General features: G+C 45.2%; 1 protein-coding gene across 8 annotated transcripts in view; it reads right to left on the bottom strand.

Annotated features, from left to right (window-relative positions):
- Positions 1-22,984, bottom strand: part of STRIP2 (striatin interacting protein 2) — a 47,828-nt gene extending 24,844 nt beyond the window's left edge. Inside the window, exons 1-14 of one of the 8 annotated variants that reach the window (XM_027573686.2) lie at positions 22,825-22,984; positions 16,250-16,319; positions 13,380-13,454; positions 12,229-12,363; positions 10,734-10,854; positions 9,673-9,741; positions 9,369-9,475; positions 8,504-8,631; positions 7,177-7,380; positions 5,660-5,895; positions 5,331-5,396; positions 4,477-4,540; positions 3,477-3,548; positions 466-540 (exon numbers count right to left, since the gene is read on the bottom strand). In XM_027573686.2, coding sequence (XP_027429487.1) covers positions 466-540; positions 3,477-3,548; positions 4,477-4,540; positions 5,331-5,396; positions 5,660-5,895; positions 7,177-7,380; positions 8,504-8,631; positions 9,369-9,475; positions 9,673-9,741; positions 10,734-10,854; positions 12,229-12,363; positions 13,380-13,454; positions 16,250-16,319; positions 22,825-22,953 — 1,551 coding nt within the window. In that variant the 5' untranslated portion in view covers positions 22,954-22,984. Of the gene's footprint in view, positions 1-465; positions 541-3,476; positions 3,549-4,476; positions 4,541-5,330; positions 5,397-5,659; positions 5,896-7,176; positions 7,381-8,503; positions 8,632-9,368; positions 9,476-9,672; positions 9,742-10,733; positions 10,855-12,228; positions 12,364-12,794; positions 12,950-13,379; positions 13,455-16,249; positions 16,320-22,824 lie in introns of those variants that run through there. The other 7 variants (XM_027573688.2, XM_027573689.2, XM_027573687.2 and 4 more) reach the window with 7 other exon arrangements.
- Between the last annotated feature and the right edge of the window lie 301 nt (positions 22,985-23,285).

The raw sequence follows: 23,285 nt of genomic DNA, 5'->3' as shown, positions 1-23,285 counted from the left end.
AAGACTGTTTTTTCTAAAGAAGATTACGGAAGGAATAGAGAGGGGCAATGCCTAGAAATAAGGTGAGAGATATAAGCATGATGTCACCTTCTCTACCCCTTTCCTTCCTCTAACCCTGACCATCAGCATCCTCACCACTCAGACTGAGGCTATCTAAGACATGACAGACCATAGCCTCAGAGGGACTAGGGTACTTACTTAGAAGGAGGGCCCCCAATACATTCTGCATGTTCCCCACCTTATTCTCCAGCCCTCCCAAAGGACTTGGGAGTAGGGCCAAGTCTTCCTTCCTTTTGGAGAAGCCCCTGAGGAAAGCTCAGAATTCTAATGTGTTAGAGAATGCTTTCCCTCAGGGGTGAAGCCTCAGGGAACAAGCTCAAATAATGGACAGGTCAGCCTGAAATGGTTCTCAGCTGCCTGGTCCTGGAGCAGAAAAGGGCAGCTCTGGCCCAGCTATCTCCTTACCATGTACTGAGGGAGGCTGTAGAGCATGCCCTGGTAGAGGATTTCACACGGCGTCTCTGGGACCACCTCTTCCCCCTATGGCAGGAAATACACAGTTTGCCCAGGCCATTTTCCAGTTGACCAAAGGCTATGTTTTCTTGGTTGTGAAGGGTGGCATGAAAAGAGCACTAAGCTGGAGTCAGATCTAGGTTCCTATCCAGCTGTGTTAATGACTCATTATATCACCTTGGGTAAGTTTACTTTCTCTCTCTGGGTCTTAGTGTCCTCTTCTTTAGGATCACTGGGCCGGGCTAATGTCCTCTGAGGGCTCTTCCAGCCCTGACAATCTATGATTCTGGTTTTCCCATTATCTGGAATCAATACAGAATTCTTCTTTTCCCATCACATGTTGGATCAGGAGTCAGAACACCTACCTAGGAGTTGGCTCAAACCACTGCTTTTCTGGCCACGCATGGGCTTAAGTCAGGGTACACGTATGTATGGGACACTAGAACAGACACCCCACACAGAAGCACTTCCTGTGGTGTCAGTCTGAGGTCATCCAAGAGCTCTGGAATGCTTGGAAGTGAGAGGTAGTTAACTCAGTAGAGAAGGCTGATAAGGGAGTTGGGTAACCCATGGCCGGGAGAGGCAGGAAGGAGTATTAGTAGGGAAGCTTTTAAGTAGAAACTATTTTCTTTCCTTCTCCAGTAGTCACTACCACATCTCTTCCCCTTTTATGACCAGCCCCCTCATCCACAACTCTGTCCTTTGTTGACCCCATCTAAGCCTTTTATCAGAGTGGGGGTACCAGGGCCTCCAGTGCTCAAGGGGCTATTCAGGCCATCATCATCTTTGGCCAGTTCAGTTCTTCCTCCCACAAGGTACCTCTATTCAAGGGCAAGGGTGACTGCCTTGAGACCCTGAGGCAGGGAGGAATAACATGGCCCCTGCCATCCCACATAACTCAACTGCTGCTTAAATGGGCATTCAATAAACTCAGGCAATAGGTCTTTGGGAGAGCAGATTGCCTTCATGCTCTCCCAAAGATCTATTTCATACCTTCTCTTCTCCCCTGTCCTCAAACCAATCCCCTCGCCCCCTCAATAGTTGCTAACCCAGCCTTATACTTCATGGAGAAAACAGAGGCAATCAGAGAGTTCATCTTCTCAAAACCAAATCTACCAGGGTCTCTACCTTCCTTCTTGACATGAAGTATGAACCGCCTCTGCTCTATTAAAGGCCAACCCTCCACTTGTGCTGGAGATCTCTCACGCTTTTGCTTTGTCGAATGCATCAGTTCTGCAATTGTCTCTTCTCTCCCAGATCATCTCTTTTAGGATATAAACATATTCTAGTGTCTCCTAGCTATAAAACACTGTCCTCTGACCCCACATCCTCCTTCAGCCACCATCCCAACATTCAAGACTGTTATTTCTAAAGAAGATTATGGAAGGAATAGGGAGGGGCAATGCCTAGAAATAAGGTGAGAGATATAAGCATGATGTCACCTTCTCTACCCCTTTCCTTCCTCTAACGCTGACCATCAGCATCCTCACCACTCAGACTGAGGCTATCTAGGCCATGACAGACCATGGCCTCAGAGGGACTAGGGTACTTACTTAGAAGGAGGACCCCCGATAGAGGGGGCCTCTAGTGTCTCCTAGCTATAAAACAGTTTCCTCTGACCCCACATCCTCCTTCAGCCACCATCCCATTTCTATCCTCTCTACAATAAAACTATGTTGTCTGTGTTGACCATCTACCTCCTTTCTTTACATTCCTCTTTCAACACACTCCAACTAGGCTACTAGCCCCATCTCTTCACTTGAGGTTGCTCTTATCAAGGTCACCAGTTATTTTCATGTTGCCTGATCCAATGGGCACCTCAGGTCTTATCCATTTATCAGCAGTACTTGACACAGCTGATCACTCCCTTCTTGAAAAAATTTTTCTTAGCTTTAATAGTATCATAATCTCCCACATTCTCTCCCACCTCACTGAGTGTTTCTCTTACTCTTCTTTTCTGGCTCCTTTCCTGATTCATCCCACCCTCAACATAACTGGTGTGCCCCAAGGCTTTGTCCGGGGTCCCATCCTCTATCTCTGTTCCCTCCCTGGGTTATCTCAGCCAGTTCTATGGCTTTTAACACTGTCCACTAAGCCAACAGCTCCCAAATTTATTTCTCTAGGCCAGTCCTCTCTTAGAACTCTAGACATATATTCAATTGCATGGCTGCTCATGTGCATGGCTGCTTAATGGATATCTAAAACTGAGTATGACCAAAATAGAACTCTTGATGAAACAGAACTCCCCATGTTTCACCCTGCTTCTACTCTTTTCTGGTAAAGTCTTTACACAGCAGCCAGTGGCTTTTGAAAATATAAATCAGATCATGTCACTCCCCTGCTTAAAATCTCCAAGGGCTTACTTCTGTATTGTGAGACAACTTCACAATCCCTATCTTTGCTTACACGTCCTTTGTAAAGTGGCCCCAGGCCACCTCCCTGACTCCATCTCATACACCCCCAACCCTCACCCCTGTGTTCCAGCCACAGGCCTTCATTCACTACCCCTACTACTCCAAGCTTGCTCTCACCCTTGGTAAAGCTATTCCCTCTGCCTAGAATGCTCTTTCCCCCGATATTCCTATGGCCAGCTCCTTCTTGTACCTCACAGTTTAGCTTAACCCTCACCTTCTCAGAGGTCCACCTATCCTGGCTGCCTAATTGACCTTCTCAGAGGTCCACCTATCCTGGCTGCCTAATTGACAGTAGTCTCCTACATGATAGATGCCTCTATCATGTCATCCTATTTAAATTTTCTTCATTGTATCTCCCATTCTCAATAGTCTTCTTGTTTCCTTAATTACTTATTTTCTTTTTTCTCTAACTCTAATGTATCATGAAAGTAGGGACCTTGCCTTGCTTGGCACATCATAAGAGCCCAACAGCATGCACATATGCTCTGTGACAGCACTGCAGATAGATTTCCTCCTGCCTTTCTCCTGGGCAGGAGCCCCTTGACTCACCAAAGACATGGGGCACTTCTCCAGATCCTCTTCATTCTTGATCTGAACATCTGCAATGGAGATGTACTTGTGCTGGGGAAGAAAAGATATCAGTTAAGAGGCTGAGGTTACTAAAAAAAATTTTTTTTAATTAAAAAAAAAAGGGAGGGCACCTAGATGGCTCAGTCTGAAGAATATATGACTCTTGATCTTGGGGTTGTGAGTCTGAACCCCATGTTGGGTGTAGAGATTACTTAAAAAAAAGAAAAAGAAAAAGATACTGAGGGCCCCAACCACATATGTACCAGCCTCTTGCTTATCTTCCTTAATGATAACGAAATGTCCTGTATATGGGTTGTCACCCCAAACAGAACATGAACTCTTCGAAGGTAGGAGTCTTATTTACCCTTGTACCCTTAACATTGAGCCCGGTGCTTCATATACAGTGTTTCTGTTTATTCTATGTTCCCATATTTGTTGAAGAGCAGAAATAGTTAAGTATTTACCTTCAACCAAAGGGCAAGGGGCAGTGAAGAACAGGCCCGTGTCCCTGGACCACTATCCTGAGAGTTTTGCTGCGTGTGAGTATGCTTGTGTGCATGTGTATGGAGTGATGATGGGGTGAGGGAGAGTTCAGGGTCTGTGCAAGAGATGACTATTTTTACTCTTTGTGCTCGTATATACTTTGGATGCAGAGAAGACTGCTACTAATCCTGGGCTTTTGGAAGTTAGTGGCCTTATAGGGAGAAAGAAGTGAGAGGAAAGGAAGCGAGGAGGAGGAAGAGAGAAAGAAGGGTGGGAGGAGGAAAAAGGCATGAGAGGAAGAAAGGATAACTTTTTCATCTATCTGAATGTAGGAAAATGGTTAAATAAGGAGAGACCTAATTTCTTCCTCTTTGGCCAAAATGTCTGCTGGGGAAATACAGAATGTGTCTGGTAGAAGAGCCAATAACCAGGACTTTGGTCATCAAACTTGAATGATGGCTCCCATCCCTGAAGACTGAGAGCCCGCCCTGGTCACCTGCTTTAGAGTCTTCACACTCTCATGGATGGGCCTGGGTAATCCAACCAAGGTATCTGTGTCCCTGTGAAATGAGAGATATACCAGATCATAAGCATCAAAACTATAGAGAACTACTGATTAATCACTGGCCTCTATCTCTAAAACTAATATTATATTATATGTTAACTAACTGAATTTAAATTTAAAAAAACTATAGAGAACTACTGATATCCCCTGGAGTTACATGGACCATGCCACTTTCAACATGCGGTATTCTAGATTTTTCTCTGCAAGCTTCCATGTCCCCCATTATTGCTTCAGGACACAAAAAGAACAATGCCACACAGAAGTGTTCCTGAAAATTAGGATTTTTGTATAGTCTTTTGGGGATTTACTTTGTCAGGGTGTGGTAGGTTCCTTAAAAGGGCATGTAGCCCAACTACAGTGAAACATGGGAACAAGGCCTTCTCCATTTTGTAGAGGCCAGCCAGTGTGAGGGATTCATGAGGGAGGAGATATGGGGGAAGACTGGATCTGATCTGACCATGTTGCTTCTTCACAAAATTCTGGCCTATTAAAACAGGAAGGACCCCTAGGGACCACCTAATCCAACACTCTCCTGAAGAAATTGAAGCCCAAGAGGGAAATGACTTGTCACTCAAGGTCCTACACCTGGCTAAGAACATAAGAGTTCCTCTAGGAAACTGGAAGGAAAAAAATTCCATGGCACCAGCCCAGAGTCACTAGCAGATGGCCCATAGTGGCTCTAAGTTACACCATAACTACCAGGCAACATCTCTCATTCCAGCCACCCACTCCTCTGGCCCCCTAAGAACCACTGTATAGCCAGTTCTGACCATCTAGTCACTTACTGCCCCAGAGTGAATCCGATGAATTTGTTCCTGCTCATCTCCAAGAAGTGCTCAATGTCCTTCTGTCTGAGAGGACAGTGGAGAGACAATTCCCAGAAAAGGAAAAAAAAAAGGCAAACCTTGAGAGACAGAACCTTTCTGGACTCCTAACCCTTTGATTGGAGGATTAGAGCAGTGGGGGAAGATAACAGCTAACAGAGGAAACTTCAAACCCACGAGTTCCGACTTCTAGCCCAGCTTACTGAGACTTGAACATGTAGACCACTGCATCGTGGGCCTTCAGTGATTCTAATCCCAAAATTCAGGGGCCCCGGAGTTATCAAACCTACCTGACCTTTGGGGCCCAGGGTAGGCCCTTGGGAAAGGCCACCCGCTCAGCAGAAAGGGATGCCTGTGAGGGTGGAGGTGGCACCAGAGGGTCTTGCTCTAGCAGGTCTAATTCTCCATCCAAGGTTCGTTCTCCATCACCAGCAGACTCCTCTTCCTCCTCTGTGGCTGGTTCCTCAGTCTTAAAGAGATCTCTTTCATTGTAGATGTCCAGGCTGTCCTGCTTAGTGAGGAGTTGCTGGGTGGGGGTTGGGAGGGTGGAGAGAAGGTGTACAGAGATCTCACTCTGAGCATCCTTGTCTGAGGTCACCCTCTACCCATAAGCTACTAGACTTTAGGATACATGGAGTAACAACCCAGCTCTTATAAGAATATCCCCTACCCCACCTTAACCCTAGTATATCCACCAGGCCCAATCCCAGGACAAGCACCTCTCAGGCAACCAAGCCTATGGCTGGGGAACAAAGCATACATAATCCCAAAGTCAGTTACTTAGCTTTCAGAAAGCATGGATTTTTTTATTTTATTTTATTTATTTATTTATTTTTTGCCAGCACTTTCCTTCCTTATTATGCTCTGCTTAGGTGAACATTCAATTAGTTTGCCTTCTGTGAGCTTACACCAGCTGGCTGACTGAGGAAGGGGAGGACAGAGGCTTGCTGCTAGGCAGAAGGAAGCAAGTTTGGAATTTTAAATCTTGTCAAAAAAAAAAAAAGATTGGACAGAAATAGGCCAAAAAGTTAACAGTGACTGCCTATGGTTTATTAAGCTTGTAGGTGATTTTCTTTGTTCCTCCCTTCTTCACATTTTTATATTTGCTCCAAATTTTGTACAGTGAGTAAGCATTACTTTATAAAACAAAAAATAAAGGTTAAAAAAAATCACATTGCAGATTATGTAGACTAGATTACTGAACATGACTGTCTGGTCCTGTCACCTGTAATTGGTGAACTCAGGTATTTCAGGGAGGTGAGTTTATGGGTACATGGTCAAGTCTCAGGGCAACCTGTCATTCTGACCTTTCGAGGGATGCAGATTATACCTAGAATACTAATCAATCACCTCCTAAATGTAAACCTCTGGTTCCAGGGCCAGACAAGAGCATGGCTGGCTCAGAGTAAACCTTGCTATCAATAAAATGATAAAGTGCCTTACCCCATGCATGTGGATTTGCGGGGAGCCCTGTTCAGGTGATCTGGGTCCCTATTTCCAGGATTATGCCCTAACTGTTGGCCAGGATAACTCCAGGCATACCAGGTCTGGGCCAATGACCCTGTAGCAAGATATGGATCTATGATGTAATATGAACAGTGTTACATCATGATAGCCTGGGAGCCTTCTGGAGTTGGGAGACAGCAGCCAAAGTACAGACTCCAAGGTTTCAGGTTGGTCACAAGGCCAATCAGAGGTAGGATGAACCTCGTCATTTACTGCCTTTTCCTACCACATCCAGAGTAGCTCAGAATCTTAATTTTTGGCCTACTAGTATCAAAACACCACTGTCTGCTTTAGTTCGTACCCTTCGAGAACCACGGCGGCCTCGCAGCTTAGAGGGTGGTGGTGCCAGCTGAGACTCCCCCAGGTCGAGGGTGTAAGAGGGCGGGGAGGCAGCACGCATGCTCTTCACCACCTGGATACTGTCTTCAGCCAGTGGAGGCAGCCCCAATTCTGCCCGCTTCTGTACCTTGAGAACCTGTAGATGCTCAAATCCACCAAGGGTAAACTATGGTATAAACAGGAAAGGGGCAGAGGAGAGGAAAAGAGGGAAGTCAGAGGGAACAAGGTCAGGGAAATGTGAATGGAGAGGAAGAGCCACACTCTCCAGTCCCCTTGTACTCCCTTCTTAACTAAGAAGTAATAAAACAGGAAGGGACAAATGTAGTTACTATCCCCAGTCTTAGAAGCTCAGGGGTCAGGATAAAGCATTATTTACTGACTCAGGGCTGGAAACATCACCAGGAATTAGGAAAGGGACTTCTGGGGGCTTCCACTGGAGAAAAAAAAGGGAAACTGTGTCCCCTTTTTAAGGAGTACAACCAGATGCTATAAAGCCCGAGTCACTCAATTTCTTCTGCAGTCAAAGTTAGTTCCCCCCTATGAAACTCGCTCTGGAGGGTATGTTGTTCAGGAAGTCCTGTGGGGTGGGAGCCAGAGGTGAAGGATCAGATTTAATAATTAGTAACAAAGCTGTAACCATACACTTATAAGGACTTCATTTTTTTTAAAGATTCATTTATTTATTTTAGAGAGAGAATGTAAGCAGGGGGAGGGGCAGAAGGAGAGAGAGAGAGAAAGAGAGAGAGAAGCAGATACCCCACTGAGCGCAGAGTCCAACACAAGCCTCGATCCCATGACCCTGAGCTAATGACCTGAGCCAAAATTAAAGAGTCAGACACTTAACTGACTGAGCCACCCAGGTGCCCCAGGACTTCATTATTTTTTAAAGCAAATCCTCTGTTTATTTGGATGAAGGGCAGGTAGTAAATCCCATTTTATAGCTAGAAAAATTGAGGCAGAGACAGTTGCCTGAGGTTCCTCAGTATCAGCGGAGGGTAGATCTCCCAACTCTCAACCAGTATTCTTTCCATGAAATGTCAGCTCTATCATGGGAAGGTGCAATGACACCCTAACTCATAGAGTGACATCTCCCGTCAGTCCAATAGAAATAGGTAACCTGCTGTGACACAGAACATATGATTTCTCTCCATTGGCTAACAGCTGCCCTCCCTATTCTTCTGCCTAGCTCCAGTCTCCTGGAATCAGACTAGAAGAAAGTGAGGTGGCAGAGGGGCATTGCTGATCTGATGAGATGGGCGTGGGGAGGAGGGGGTGGATCAGCCACTTACCATGACCACCTTCCAGAGCAAAAGCAGGACCTTCTTTATGGGGAAGTGGGGAGCCAGGCCACTGCAGAACTTGGTAACCATGGAGAAAAGTAAAAGGGCAAAAGGTTCCTCATTATGCATGGAGAAGCCTGGGGAAGAGGAGAGAGAGAAGTGAGAAAGTAAGGATGAGAGTGCTAAAACCCTGCCCCTTTAACCCTGCTTCTGGATGCAGTGAGGTAGGCTCTTACCTCCTCCAAGAATTTGAGTACTGTTCCTTAGAAGGAGGCTTAGAGAATCCCCAGAGGGAAGGAACAGGAAGGAAGGCCATGGAGGTAAAATGGCTTAGCTCCCAAGCTTGAGGGTGGATACCAAACTAGAAGTAATAGTAATAAAGATGTTCCTTTTTGGCCAAAGGACTCAATGTATTTCATAGATCACAACTCACTTTCCCACATCAATCTAATATATTTTAAAAATTCCATAGGCCTTCATATCTTATCCCTGTGTGATGACAACATCAATATTTTCAAGGCGATTCAACTCAGCATTTCATGTGAGATTGATGATGAAATGGGAGATGGATGGCTATTTCCATTTTATAACCAAGGAAATCAAGGCACAGAAATGACACATGATTGGTACTAACTCATAGACACAAGGGAAGTTAAGCCAGGTCCTCACGCCTACCACGCAGTATCTTTGCCCTAAAAGAATGGATGCTAATTTGGAAAGAGGAAGGGAGGAAGAAAGGAAAAGGAGGGAGGGAGGGAGAAAGCAAGGAAGGAAGGAAAAGCTATTTGTCTCTTCTCTGAGGATGCGCAGAAGTTATGCTTCCCCTCCACCATCAGCATCTTATCCCTACCCTTCCTCAAATGCCACTTCTTACTCAATTCAGTGCGGAAGGTCTCCCGTGCTGTCCTCCACCGGCAGGAGTCTGTCTCTCGCTCCAGGCGGATATTTTCCACCAATAGGTACATGACACTCAGCAGCACCCTGGGGTTATAGAAGGGTTACAAGAGGTTCCCAAAGCAGCTCCCAGCCTATAGTCAGAGACCTTGGGGATGATCTCTGTGGGAGCCCGACCCAGTGGAATTAGCAACTACTAGTAGTCTGGTATATCTGAGACTTGGGCCAAGGGTAACCCACTGTTAACTCTCCCTTGTTCTAATCCCAGGGCCAGCTCAACTTACCTGAGTTCTGTGCTATCAGCAATGGAGATGGCTGGTTTCCGAAGAGCACTGCTACAGGCCTGGCTGTTGCTGCCATGGGGAGGAGGGAGAGAACAGGAACTCATAAGGCCTCTTTACACCCTGTGTCCCTACTTATCATATACATAAACGTGAGTACCTGCTATTCCCTGGCTATGTAGCTAAAAGAAATTGGTCTAAGGTAAAGGAACCCATTGAATTCCTTTGCCACCTCAGTAAACCTTTATCTGTGGGGAAGATGGGCAAGGGCAGGATCTCTGATAACCCCTCCACTTATAATCCACACTGTGCCTAGCACTGTGCTGAACACAAAATAGATGCTAAGCAACCCTTTTCTCTTATTTTTAAAGATTTTATTTATTTATTTGACACACAGAAAGAGACAGTGAGAGAGGGAACACAAGCAGGGGAAGCAGGAGAGGGAGAAGCAGGCTTCTCGTGGAGCAGGGAGCCCGATGTAGGGCTTGATTCCAGGACCCTGAGATCATGACCTGAGCCGAAGCAGACGCCTAACAACTGAGCCACCCAGGCACCCCTAAGGAACCCTTTCAATCTCCCCTCTTTAAACTCCTGGGTAACAGGCATGAGATAAAATGACGGATCACTATAGTGGTAGCAGCAGATAAGGCCACCTCTAGAGCTATGACCTATGAGGGAAAGAAATTGGGCATGGCAACAGAAGTTGGTCCTGTCCCTCTTGGATCATGTTCTCAGGTAGAACAGTCTCCTTCATGGATTCCAGAGTTAGGCTGAGTTGAGAAGGTGTTTAGATATAAAGGGAACCCACCTAGGATAGGACCCTGAAGCCCAGGACTGAAGCTGTTAAGTGGGGCAAAAGCTATTGATGAGCCCAACCTCAGGGAAGAGGACAGACTATCAGAGAGCGTGGCTGGATAGAGGGGAAGTGTCAGTAAGCTTTGGGCTGAGGTGTGAATAGACCCTGCTCCCACAGAGGTCTCTAGAGTGAGGGAATCAGCATAGGACATGAGGCACACTTCAAGGAAGGGGGTTGTCTAGGCCGGCTCTCCCCTAAGGTTTCTCACTCGATTTCCATGTGGAGTAGCTCCAAGAAGGCTGAGAAGGTCCCCATCTGATAGAGCAGGAAGCAGTTGTACCTGGACCAGTGTAGCACATCGACCTCCGAATCACATTCCCCAAAAGTGCCTAAAGAACCAGACAGTGTCATATGGGTTGAGGGGTATCCAGTTCTTTCCACCCTGCCCCATGATCTTAAGTCTATCTTCCAACACCTTGCCCAACAATTAGGCCGACAAAGTACGGCAAGGGCCCTCCAGAACTTCCTTGAATGAGGCAGGAAAGAGGAGAAACAGTCTCCAGAGTCAGGTCCAATGTGCTTATCACTGGCATGTCTTAAGTTTGAGTTCCCTGGGAAGCAGATCCAGAGAGAAGGATTCAAATGCAAGCAGTTTATTTGGGACATGATCCCAGGAACCATTAGTAGAGAAGTGGGGAAGTGAGATAGGGAAGAAAAGGTAGCTAAGGAGCTGAACCCAGGTTGGGGAAGCTCTGGGAAGCAGTATATGTTTTATACCCTCAGAATCATCCCACCCAAGAAGGGTGAGGCAATTGGGCTATTCATCCACTAACTCCTGTCACTCATTGATCAGTGCTACTGGACTAGGGGAGCACATTAATTCCCTAGCACTTCCTGGCTACCCTATATGGACTGCAGAGAAAGACCTCAGGTAAAAAGTTAAAGGTACTAGCTAGCAGTTGGAAGTTGGCCAGAGCACCAGGCCCGAGAGATATGGTTAGGCACTGCCTTGTTTGCTGTAGTCTTCCCTTTACCACTCTCATTCCTATCCATTTATTATTTTCTTTTATAGTTTTTTTGTATTTGTTTGTTTGTTTGTCGTTGTTGTTGTTGTTTTAGCTCCCAGCTAGTTGGTTCTGCCAATAGTCCTCTTATTATGATCTCAGGGCATATTTTTACTATTCCAGTTAGGTTATCTCATTTCTCTTTCCAACACCTGGCTAATAGGTCTCTTCTGGGAAGGTTTTCTCAATTAATCTCACTGAGTTCTGATCCCAGTTACACACCGCATCCACTCCTGCTGCTATGCTGGCTTGAACTCTCTAAATGCCAATGAGAAATAATGCAGAAGGTCCATGTGTGAATCTGTGGCACCACACTACCTCCCCTCAGTGGAGGTCAGTGCCATAGCTGAAGAAAGAAGACTCCATGCTCAGCTGGTGGTACATCAACTCTAGCCACACTGACTCTCTTACTAAAACTCCACATATGATTATAGCCCACATGAAGGAAAAAGGAACTTTATAAGAAATCTTGCCCTGCCTGGCAAGATAAAGGCCAATTCCAAGGGATCCAGGATAGTACCCACCACCATCTCCTTAACTTCCTTATAAGCATCAGGTTACTCCTAGCACTTGACAAGATCTCTCCTTGAGAGGCAGGGACCTTGCTTTCTTAGCATGGCTTGCCTCATCCTAGTCTTGATAACACCATTTCTCTCCCTAGTTTTCACCCATCTCAAGCTGGCAAAGGTGGCCACTCGCCTTGGGCCAGGTACAGAACAGCCCGGGCCACCTTCAGTCGCCGTTCCCTACTGACCACCTCCAGTCGGTCCAGGAGTCCCATCACATAGGCCTTTTGGGCATCTTCCTCCAACTCCAGCCACTCCTTGCCCTGCACTGAGGAAAAAAGGCCATACAGATCCAGTGTCAGCTTTTGCCTCCCCTTCCTGGAAAGGCTCCTGATAACATACCCACCTCTGATCCCCACCCCCAACAAATTCTTCTCTTCAAAAGCTCTCTTTATTTAGCTGAGAAAGAATAAGAGATTGGAGAAATAAAGGACCCCCAAAGTTCTGGCTGAATCCACTCTGCAGCTCATCTTCCTCCATATCCCCTTTATTCTCCACACAGAGCCTGTTCTGTCCTATCTCTATGCCTTTCCAAGGAGTTCCCTCTCTCCCTACATATTCAATTCCTATTCATCATTACAGGTCCAATACTAAATTACCTCTTTCCCACTAATGCTCCAGCCAGAAGCTCTGTCCCCCAAGATACTACCCTGCCTCCAGTACCCCCAAGATACCTTTTACTTCTCTTATGATACTTACCACTTTCCTTTTGGCCTCAGTAAGTTTTGTGATGTACACACCTCCCCTCTGCCACTGGACTATAATTTCTTTGAAGATTCTGCAAATTCACTTTCAGCCCTGCTCCCCGCATCTCGCACAAAACAGTTCTCACCACACATCTGTTGAGCTGCAAACTGAATTCACTGACCAAGTAAGGAGATGGAGGTCTGAGAGGATCAGTGTGGACACATGGAATTATTATTAGATGCAATTAGGAGTGAGGCAGAGTTGGAGGCAGGGATTGAATGTTAAAGTCAAGGACTACACTAGGAACAGAGTTCAATCAGGCCTCAGGGCACCAGCCCAGTTCCCATCCCTCTGCTCTCTGGGGCCTTTATATCAGTGAAAGGGACCGAGCTCAGGCTTCTCCTGCTTCCATTCCATGGCCTCTCCACTTGAGCTATAGGAAACTCTGTGTCCCATATGCAAGAAGGGATAGAGAAGTGGTTATGGAGAGGATGAAGAAGAATCATACTTTGTTTTGGGCTTTTTCTAGATCAGGCTGGGATATCATGGGGTGTGGGGGAGGAAAGCAGGTCTCTATGAATAAGAATCTGGGATCACCTTGAGTCTTGAAATCTTCTTCAAAGCACCTCCTGTTAGTGGTGAATTCCAGGTTTTCAGTGTAGCTATATAATTCTGTGTCAGGAAAGATAGGACAGAGTCACAAACATTCAGCAGACCCTTACAGAAGGGGCCTGGGGTGGAGAGGGTGGCATGAAAGAGCTAAAGCTTCCAACACATTCCTGTGTCCAATTCAATCCAGAGCCAGCTTCCTCCCTTTCGGAGCAGTTAAAAATAGCCACTTGTGTCCCTGGGTGATTAAACCATCAAACCTGTCCCCCTCCTGCCAGCTGGCTGCTACAGCAGAGAAGGCAGTCTTCAACACTGGTCAGGGCCAGGAGGAGGGATGAAGCAGAAAGGGCTTACTGTCATCAATCCTGTTTCTTAGGGCTGCAACCCCTTCTGCTTGTCAACCCAGACTGAAACTATCCTGTCTCTAGGGAAGAGAGGGGCAACACAATGCCTGAAATTTAGAGGCAAGATCCTTGTGCTATTCAAGGAACCAGAGTAAAGGCTGGAGAGTATGTGTTAGATGGCCCTTTGGGGTTGGAGCCTGTTCATTCTCTCCCTGCTGAGTTTCCTCAAAGGGTATAGAAGTTTAGGTTCCTGCCCATGGCCACCCAGGTAGACACAGCATCAAACAACATAGAAGCAGCTATTGTTGCCAAAGGGCTGCTTATGCCCAAGAAAATCTAACTTTGTTAACAATAGCCTCTGAATACAAAATGCAGAGAGTTTATGAGAAATAAAAATGCCTTTCCTACAGACACACACACTCCAGAACATTATACCAGGAAGTACCCTCATCTTACAGAGGATGAAGATTTGAAGTTGAGAAGTCAATAAGTGACAGAACAGATTTCCTGAAAACTCTGTACCAGACCCTTGCTGGAAATTTAACTAGGCCATAGATAATTCACAAAGAGAAATTCACTTATGTTCCAGCCAGCTGTATAATGGTTGAGAAACACCTTGTCTGGGAGCCAGGGCTTTTGAGTCCTGAGTTCCAGAATCCTGGATTCACCAGAAGCAAATCCCATCTCTGACTCTGATATTCTTCAGCGCTCAGTGGGTAGTGTGCATGTATGTTTTTTAAGAGCACAGCATGAACCCAGTCAGAGAAGGGAGCAAGGCTGTTAGGTACTAAAATATTTTCGTTTTTATTTTTAAATTTTAGATCATGAATTTTCATAGACAGATACAGAATACATAAGATAACCTGTGTATCTTCTACCCAGATTAAACAAACATTTACACTTGTTATATTTACTTCAGACGTCTAAAGTTTCCTTTTCCTCCCCAGTCTCATTCCCATCTCAAGACTTAACCATTTTAATGATATTGGTGTGTATCCTTTACATGCCTGTTTTTCTTTTACTGCATATGTATATACCTGTAAACAACATGACATTGTTGTGCTTGAAAGCTTTTATCCAAACAGGATATTATATATATTATTTTTCATAGAAACAATTCTTAGTATGTCTTTCAGTAGTTTTTTACATGACAGTGTACTGAACACATCCATTTACTTAACTGACACTGTTCTTAATCAAGTGTGCAACTAGACTTCCCAGAAATATCTTTTAGGTTTGTGTGTTTAAGCAGTATTTGGATGCATGTATAAATTATTTTGTCACTGCTTCTTTCACTCTCAACACTACGTTTTTAACATTTATTGATATTGAAACATATTGATATAGATCAATTATTCTAACGGCTATGTGGTAGCCTACTATACTGATATGCTACAGTTTATCCATTCCCCTAAGTGGTTTTAAATTTTTCACAATGGCCACAATAAACATGTTTATACATGTTTTCTTGTGCCCAAATGTTCTTTAAAGGATACATCTAGAGTCACTGTGTCATAATATGTGTGCATCTTCAACTTTGCTAGATATGACCAAATTGCTTTCCAATTTTATATTCTGCTCCCTCATGCCAAGCAGTGTATAAAAGTACTCATTTCTCTGCACCCTCACCAACTTCAGGCTTTTAAGTTTTGCCATCCGATGAATATGAAATAATACCTCATTATTTTAATTTGCTTTTCCTCATTTACTAATGTAGTTGAACATCTTTTCATATATTTATTGACCATATGGTTTTCTATTCTCTGAATTCCTATTCATATTCTTTGATTATTTGTCTATTGGGTTGTTCTTCTCTTTTCTCTTTCTACACACACACACACACACACGCACACACACACACATACATATATGAAATATATTATCTGGAATTCTAATCCTTTGTTGGTTATTAAACTCAGCTCTCTCTTTGTCACTCATCACAAATTTATTCCCTGTGCTTATTCACAAGAACTTCTTTAAAAGTTCTTGTCTCTTTTCTCTGAAAAAGCATGTCTCAAAGTGTCACTTCCATGTGACAGAATATTTAATTTTCACACCATCGCCACCCAAAGCCCGTTTATTAATAACTGGCATTCATAGCACATGTAACATGGAGGCTCTTAGTGTGAGGAGATCACACTTAGCCTAAGCTAAAACCCAGACAGAGATAGAGAGGGAGAGGGTGGCAGAAAGAAGGGGGCATGCATGCAGAGATATGAGTGAATATGGGAAAAGAAACAGGAGGAATAGGGAAAAGGTGGAAAGAAAACAGATTTGAGAGTGCACCAAAAGAGAATAAAGGATGAGCAGAAAAGAGTGATAGAATAAAAGTGAAGAATACTGTAGCCAAAGGAGAATTCACAGAAGGAAATGTAAAAGCAAACATATTTACTGCTGGAGGTTGGAGAGAAGAGGGAATGTGGAGAACAGACAAGCTGCCAGGGGAGATCACAGACCCCTGCCCTCTCCTCCTGGCTATCCTTCCACTCTCCACAGACCATCTCTACCTCATACCTGACAACTCTGCTGCGTGCCCATCTGCATCTCCATACTCAAATTCCAGAGTGGGACAGTCCACAGAGCCCTGTAATGGAGAAGTCTTTGCAGTAACTTGGGAAAAGGAATGAAAAAGGATATTATACTCTCATTTAATACTCATTATACTCTCTTCTTCTTCTCTTAGAGGCCAACGTTAGATCAGGGAGGCCGCTAGGAGAGTCCCATCTGGATCTTTAATCCAAGAGGTACCCTCCTCCAAGCCAAAATCCAAGGCTCAGTACAGGGCAGGGCTGAAGGTTCCTATATAAAATCAGAAAATCTGGGTAAAGCGCTAGGATTGTGAACAGATATGAAAGCTATGCAATCTGTGCCTGTATCTGACCTACATAAACATGGACCAGAAGAGCATGCAGCTGATTTCTAGAACAATGAGATGAACTAAAACAAAAGAGGTGAGCTGGATTCTAATTTCAGCTATGTCATTAACCCACTGTATGATTTTGGGCAAATCTCGTTTTTTGGATCATAGTTCATTTATTAAAAAAAAAAAAAGTACCTCAGGTCTAGTGTTGACAACTTTAGGATTGTCAAATAAGGTAGTATTTCTACTCCAGGTTTGTTTTTTTTTTTTTTTTTAAGATTTTATTTATTTGACAGAGAGAGTGACAACGAGAGAGGGAACACAAGCAGGGGGAGTGGGAGAGGGAGAAGCAGGCTTCCCACTGAGCAGGGAGCCCCATGCGGGGCTCGATCCCAGGACCCTGGGATCATGACCTGAGCCAGAGACAGACGCTTAATGACTGAGCCACCCAGGTGCCCCTACTCCAAGTTGTTTTAAAGCTAGATTTCCTATGATGTTGTATGTATAAATTTATAATACTATATAAAAATATTTTAATGTGATCCCACCCCCTAACCTCTTTAAGAATTTTAGAGTTATTTCCTACCAGCATACATTAGTATATATAAATTTTAAAATTTTTGCATCTCAGCTACCCCATATTGAGATCTTGAGCAAGTCACTTAATCTGTCTGTGCCTCAGTGTGGTATAAAAAATGTATTTGGTCTTTGACCCCATTCCAGGCACAGAGCTCCTAAAACCTCTGGAATTTCCTGATAGAAGTGTAATTCATAAGCCCCAGTCAACTTCTAAACTTGAGTTTATGCTAATGAGGTGACTCCTGGTGAGCCTTTAAGAGTTTCAGGGCTCGCCACACACCCAGAGAGGGAAGGAGGCTGATGATTGAGTTCAACCAGTGGCCAATGGTTTAATCAACCATGCCTAGGTAATGAAACTCCATAAAAGCCCTAAAACAATTAGGTTTGGGTACACCAAAGTGCTAGAAGAGTGAAACCTAGAGGGCGTGGAATCTCTGCACCATCTTACCCCCATATACCTTCTTCTTTGCCTTTCTTCATTTGGCTATTCTTGAGTTGTATCCTTTATAACAAAATTGTAATCATAAGCAGAACAGTTTTTTAAACTCTGTGAGTCACTGTAACAAATTATGGAATCTGGGGATGGCGGGGTTAGGGGTGGGGGTGGTCATGGAACCTCTGAATTTACAGTTGGCCAGGTAGAAGTGCATGTAGCCTGGGGGCCCCAGGTGTGGCTGGCATCTGAAATGGGGACTATCTTATGAGACTGAGCCCTTAACTTGTGGTATCTGTGCTAACTACGGATAGTGTCAGAACTGAATTGGTGCCAGGGAATTACTGGAAAACGAAGTGCTCAGTTTTCCTATCTGTAAAATGAAGATAATTCATAGGGTCATTATAAGGACTCAATGAGTTAATAGAGAAAAAGCATTTAGCACACTACCCAACACTTGGTAGTACTATGTAGATGGTTACACTACTTTGTTATTTTTTTTAGATTTTATTTACTTATTTGAGAGAGAGAGAGAGAGAGCACTGGAGCAGAGGGGAGGGGTAGAGGGAGAGGGAGAAGCAGACTCCTGGCTGAGCAGGGAGGCGGATGTGGGACTCATCCCAGGGTCCTGCGATCATGACCTGAGCTGAAGGCTATGCTTAACCGACTTAGCCACCCAGGCACCCAGTTATACTACTTGAATTTTACCTATTGTACTTAAAATTTTAATATTATATTATAAAGGCATTATTCTCATATTATCATGACTATCATTTTAAATAGCTAAGTGTACAGCTAAGTGGACAGATAACTGGTTTTCTTAACCAGTTCACTATTGTTGAACATTTAAGTTGTTTTTAAATTTTTTTTTTTACTCTATGTATGAAGCTGTGATACACTTATAATTTTTCCATATTTAGGAACTTTCCTAAGGATAGATTCTTTTTTTTTCAACTAAGGATAGATTCTTGAAAAGGAAATGAATTGCATCAAACCTTATGAATGAACACTTGTATGGTTCTTTGTATATGACAAGTTGTTTTCCAAAACCACTTTATCAATTTACACTGCCATCAATGCAAATCATATTTAAATCCACTATAGCAAAGCTTTCCAAATACTTCCAGGTTACAGAGACAAAAAAAAAAAAAAAAGGTGGAGGGTGGGAATGACATTAGGGTGTTCTGATAAGTAGAGACTTAAAAATCTTCTTAAAATATATATTTCAAAAAAGGATAGTTTAATACTCCCAAAATGAGGATACAATATTAGAATAAAAGAGTCATTAACAGCATGTTTTTCAAAGTTTTTGGATTGTAAATCAAAGAATAAATAAACTTTACATTATGTCCCAACACACACATACAAAACTGGACCAAAGTTTAACAAAATAGTATCACTATCACTATATGTGATGTAGATATTTTCTATTATTCTATTTCTTTAAAAAAATGTTGGTATCAACTCACAGATTACCCCCTATGTTTGAAAAACACTGTTTTAAATTGCATACGTCCTTCGGCAGGGTCAAGAGCCAGCATCCCGGTGACAAGATGTCACATGTTCCCTGCTACGATGTCACCAGAAGGACAGTCACCTCTGTGGTCTTCTACCTGAAAGGCTGGAATCTCACCTTATGTCAGACAGACCCTGAATGAAGGAGGCTCACTGAGAAATTCTCACAGCCCACAGCAGGCTCAAAATAACTGGGGCCTGAGAAGGACGCCCGAGGGACACAGCCTTGCATCAGTCAAACGACCAATGTTGCTTCCATAGTTTGGACAAAGGCACCGTGGAAACCTGAGGAGCTGACATCGGGGAAACTGAGCAAGGGGTACAAGAGCCCTCTGTACCATCTCTGCAACGTCTCTGTAAACCTAAAATCACTCTAAAGTAAAAAGTTTAGTAAAAAAAAAATAATAAATTGCATAATCCTTTATTTATTCATTAAGTAAGCTCTACACCCAACATGGGACTTGAACTAATGACCCAGAGATCAAGAGTTTGCATGCTCTACCAACTGAGCCAGCCAGGCACCCCAAATTGCATACATCCTTTAAATTTATTGTATTGAACTACATTTTATGAAAAACTCACTTTAATGCCCCAAATTTTCCTCATTTTGCCACAAACCAGTAAAACTTTGTCAAGGACTTTGGAAACCAATTAAACCAAGGGATCTGGCTAAAGAGGCCTGAGGTGAATCATTTGGTTAAGAATCTTCTTCTTATTAAGGGGCTCTTGGGTGGCTCAGTCAGTTAAACCACCAACTCTTGGTTTCGGCTCAGGTAGTGATCTCAGGGTCCTGGGATCCAGCCCCATGTGGAGCCCTGCGTCAGGCTCTCGGTTCAGTGGGATGTCTGCTTGTGGATTCTCTCTCTCCCTCTGCCTCTGCCCTTCTCCCTCTGCCACTCAGTTTGTGCTCGCCCGCGCATGCGCTCTGTCTCTCTCTCTCAAATAAATCTTTAAAAAAAAGAATCTTCTTATTAAGTAAATAATTATTCTCTAGCTTCCTATTTTCCTTGGGATGTTCATACACTAAGCCATTCAGAGAGGGTAGGTCAACCAGTGTCCCTTACAAACACAATGATGGATGAGGACACTCTCTTGAATGGCGCCAACAGTAATTCTCTTCCAGTAATCCTTTAGAAGCACAAGAGGTGGGGGGAAAGACAAAAACAAAACCATCTCCTTTGAGGACTGTCTTCCACAGGAAAGCAAACGGAGGGAAGGAAGGAAAGGCAGATAGTCATCTACGTCTGGCACCTGAGTGTTGTGGTGATAGGGAATGTACTGACAGGTAAAAAGCAGCTTTCCTGCTGCAGTGGAAGGTGGAGGAAAGCTAATCTTTCCAGCCAGCCTTTTGGCAGGCAATAAGCCCAGATGGAGAGAATCACTGCAGTTGTCCATTTTCAAGCATAAAAAGTGCAGCTGCAGACAACCAGGAGGTAAAACTGTGGGGCAGGTGGAAAGCTCTGAGTCTCTGGATACTGAATTCACTGGCAAAAGGAAAGTACTATCAGAGCCCTTTTCTTGAAGGAAGACTTGATAGGCAGGGAAAAGGCCTCCTACATCCTTTTTTTTTTTTAAGGTTTTATTTATTCATTAGAGAGAGAGACAGAGAGAGCACAAGCAAGGGGAGAGGCAGAGGGAGACGGAGAAGAGAGGGAGCAGAAGCCACAAACTGAGCTGGGAGCCCGACATGGGGCTCGATCCCAGGACCTGGAGATCACAACCTGAGCCGAAGGCAGCCGCTCAACCATCTGAGCCACCCAGGCACCCCTCCTTACTTGTTTTAATTCCCCCAAATTGGTTTCATTCTGAAACCAATTATTTTATTTACTTGCATATTATCTGTCTCTCTACCCTGACTAGAATGTTTGTTTGCTCCACAGAGCAAAGACCTTATCTTGTTCACCACTGTATTCCTTACACCTAAACAGTGCTGGGCTTGTAGGAAGCACTCAATAATTTTTGAATCAATGAATGACCCACCATCTCCCCCCCCAAAATACATTTAAGCAAGAACAATGTCTCTATGGGGGAATGAGGCACAGGGTGCCCTAAAACGCCAGATTCAGGGGTGCCTGGGTTGAGCATCCATCTCTTGGGTTCCTCTCCAGTGGTGATCTCTCTCATGTGTTATGGGATAGAGCCCTTCATGGGGCTCCATGCTCAGCAGGGAGTCTGCTTGGGGATTCTCTCTCTCTCTAAAATAAATAAATGAATCTTAAATAAGTAAAACAAAATAAAAGGCCAGATTCACAGTGAGGCAGGGAGGGAGATGATATGGACAGAACCCTGATCTAGCTAGCAAGACAGTAAGGCTGATCTCTGCCTCCGAAAGGTGGTGTGACTCTGGGCCAGTCTTTTCATCTCCTCCACTTCTCTTTTTTAGAAAATGTGATGGATTCCCCCTTGTCTGTATCAAAATGGAAAACATATATGAAATCCCTTTGGAAACTGTGATATACTATTCAAATGGTAAACCATTGCTGGGACAAGTTAGACCTGGCTTCTAGTACCAGCTCTGGCCCCGTGAGCTCATGACCAATTACATGCCCTGTGCCTGAACTAAATTAAACATTTGACATTCAGTTATCTCACTTGGCTTTATCACAACCTTATGAGGTAGGTAGTATTAACCTCATTTTACAGATGAAGAAATGAGCTCAGAGAGGTTTGGCAATTTGCCAAAAGTCACACAGTAAATGGTAGGGCCAGGATTCAAAACCAGGTCTGATTGACCCCAAAGGTTGGTGCTCCTGGCCACTATGCCAGATGTATGCTCCTGGGCAAGTTACTTCTGTCTCTTACTTCTGTAAAACAAGGGGCTAAAACAGATGATCTCTACAGATCCTTCCACATCTGACATTTTGTGGTCTATTCTGTGTGTGTGCGTGTGGTCTATTCTGATCCCCACTCACATCCAATTCTACTCTTGGCTAGTTGATGGAAACTGGCCGGATGAGGGGGCAGGGGACTAATAATTCACTCCTTTCATCCTCCTAGTTAGCATTTCTTTTCAGAAGAAGTGACCCAAACATTCATATTCCTATCTGTGGGTTTGTATCCTGGACAGTTCCATCCACTCCCTCCTGTACAGCCCCTGCCTGAAGCCTGTCTCATTAACTCTTACTGGGAGGGGTCCTGAGGTCGTGGAAGGCACTCCCTAAAGAGCCTGCCAACAACACTCGGGGGGAAGGGGAAGCGCAGAAGTCACCGGGCACATCTGGATCCGATCGCTAGCCCGGGGCTGGGCGGGGGGGGGCGGCTGCCCACACGCCCGCCTCTATCCACTGCGGCGGAGCTCGGCCCCCCCCATCCCTCAGGCCAGTCACTTAACCTCTCCGCGCCCGTTTCCCCCGTAAATCTAAAACACGAATCCCCACTTCAAGGAGCTGCAGAGATTAAGTGAGATACACATTGAAAAGTATCAGGTATGCTCGATATCACGCTACATCTTCGCGCCCCCAGAGGAGAGGCCAGAAGGCGAAGAAGCCCCCGACCCGCGGCACGAGACTGGCAAAGAGGGATCCGGGCTGCAGAGCCCAGAGTCCAGGCTGCGGCGGACCCCGCAGGCGCCCGCTCCAAGGGGCGACCCCAAGCGCATCGGGGACTCCGGAAGGGGAGGGGGACCAGGCCGAATCACCTCAGCTACCGCTTCCCGCCCGCTGGCGTCTCCCGGCCCCAACTGAAGCTCTCCGGGTTCCTCACCTCCGACTCCCGCCGCTGGCTTCTGAACGCTTCCCGGCCCTTGGGCGCCGCCTGCTTCCCTTTGACGCCGCCGTTGCCGTTGCTATTGGTGGACGAGCTCCCGGCCCCGGCCGCCGCGGGGTCCTCCATGCGGCCCTAGTCAGCTGCTCCCCTCAGCGGCTCCGCGATCTCTGCCCGGGGCGACCCGGCCACCGCGCGCCGGGAGCCAGGCCCCGCCCCCTCCACAGCTATTGGCTGCGGTCGCGCCCCGCAGCCCCGCCCCGCAGCGCAATTGGTTGTTCGACGGCTCGAAGCGGGACTTGGAGGAGGCGGGGGGGCAGGGCTCATTCACGGGATTTCCCCCCCCCCCCGTTTTTTTTTTTTTAGGTCCTGCGGCGTTGCTGGTAGTCAGTCTTAGGCTCCGGGGTAGGCTCCGGGCTCCACCTCCCGAATTCTGGGCCTTGAGTTCTGGCGGGTTATCT

The sequence above is a fragment of the Zalophus californianus genome, chromosome 12, assembly GCF_009762305.2.
Source record: "Zalophus californianus isolate mZalCal1 chromosome 12, mZalCal1.pri.v2, whole genome shotgun sequence".
In the NCBI taxonomy this organism is placed as follows: domain Eukaryota; kingdom Metazoa; phylum Chordata; class Mammalia; order Carnivora; family Otariidae; genus Zalophus; species Zalophus californianus.
This window is presented reverse-complemented; position numbering and strand designations above follow the sequence as displayed.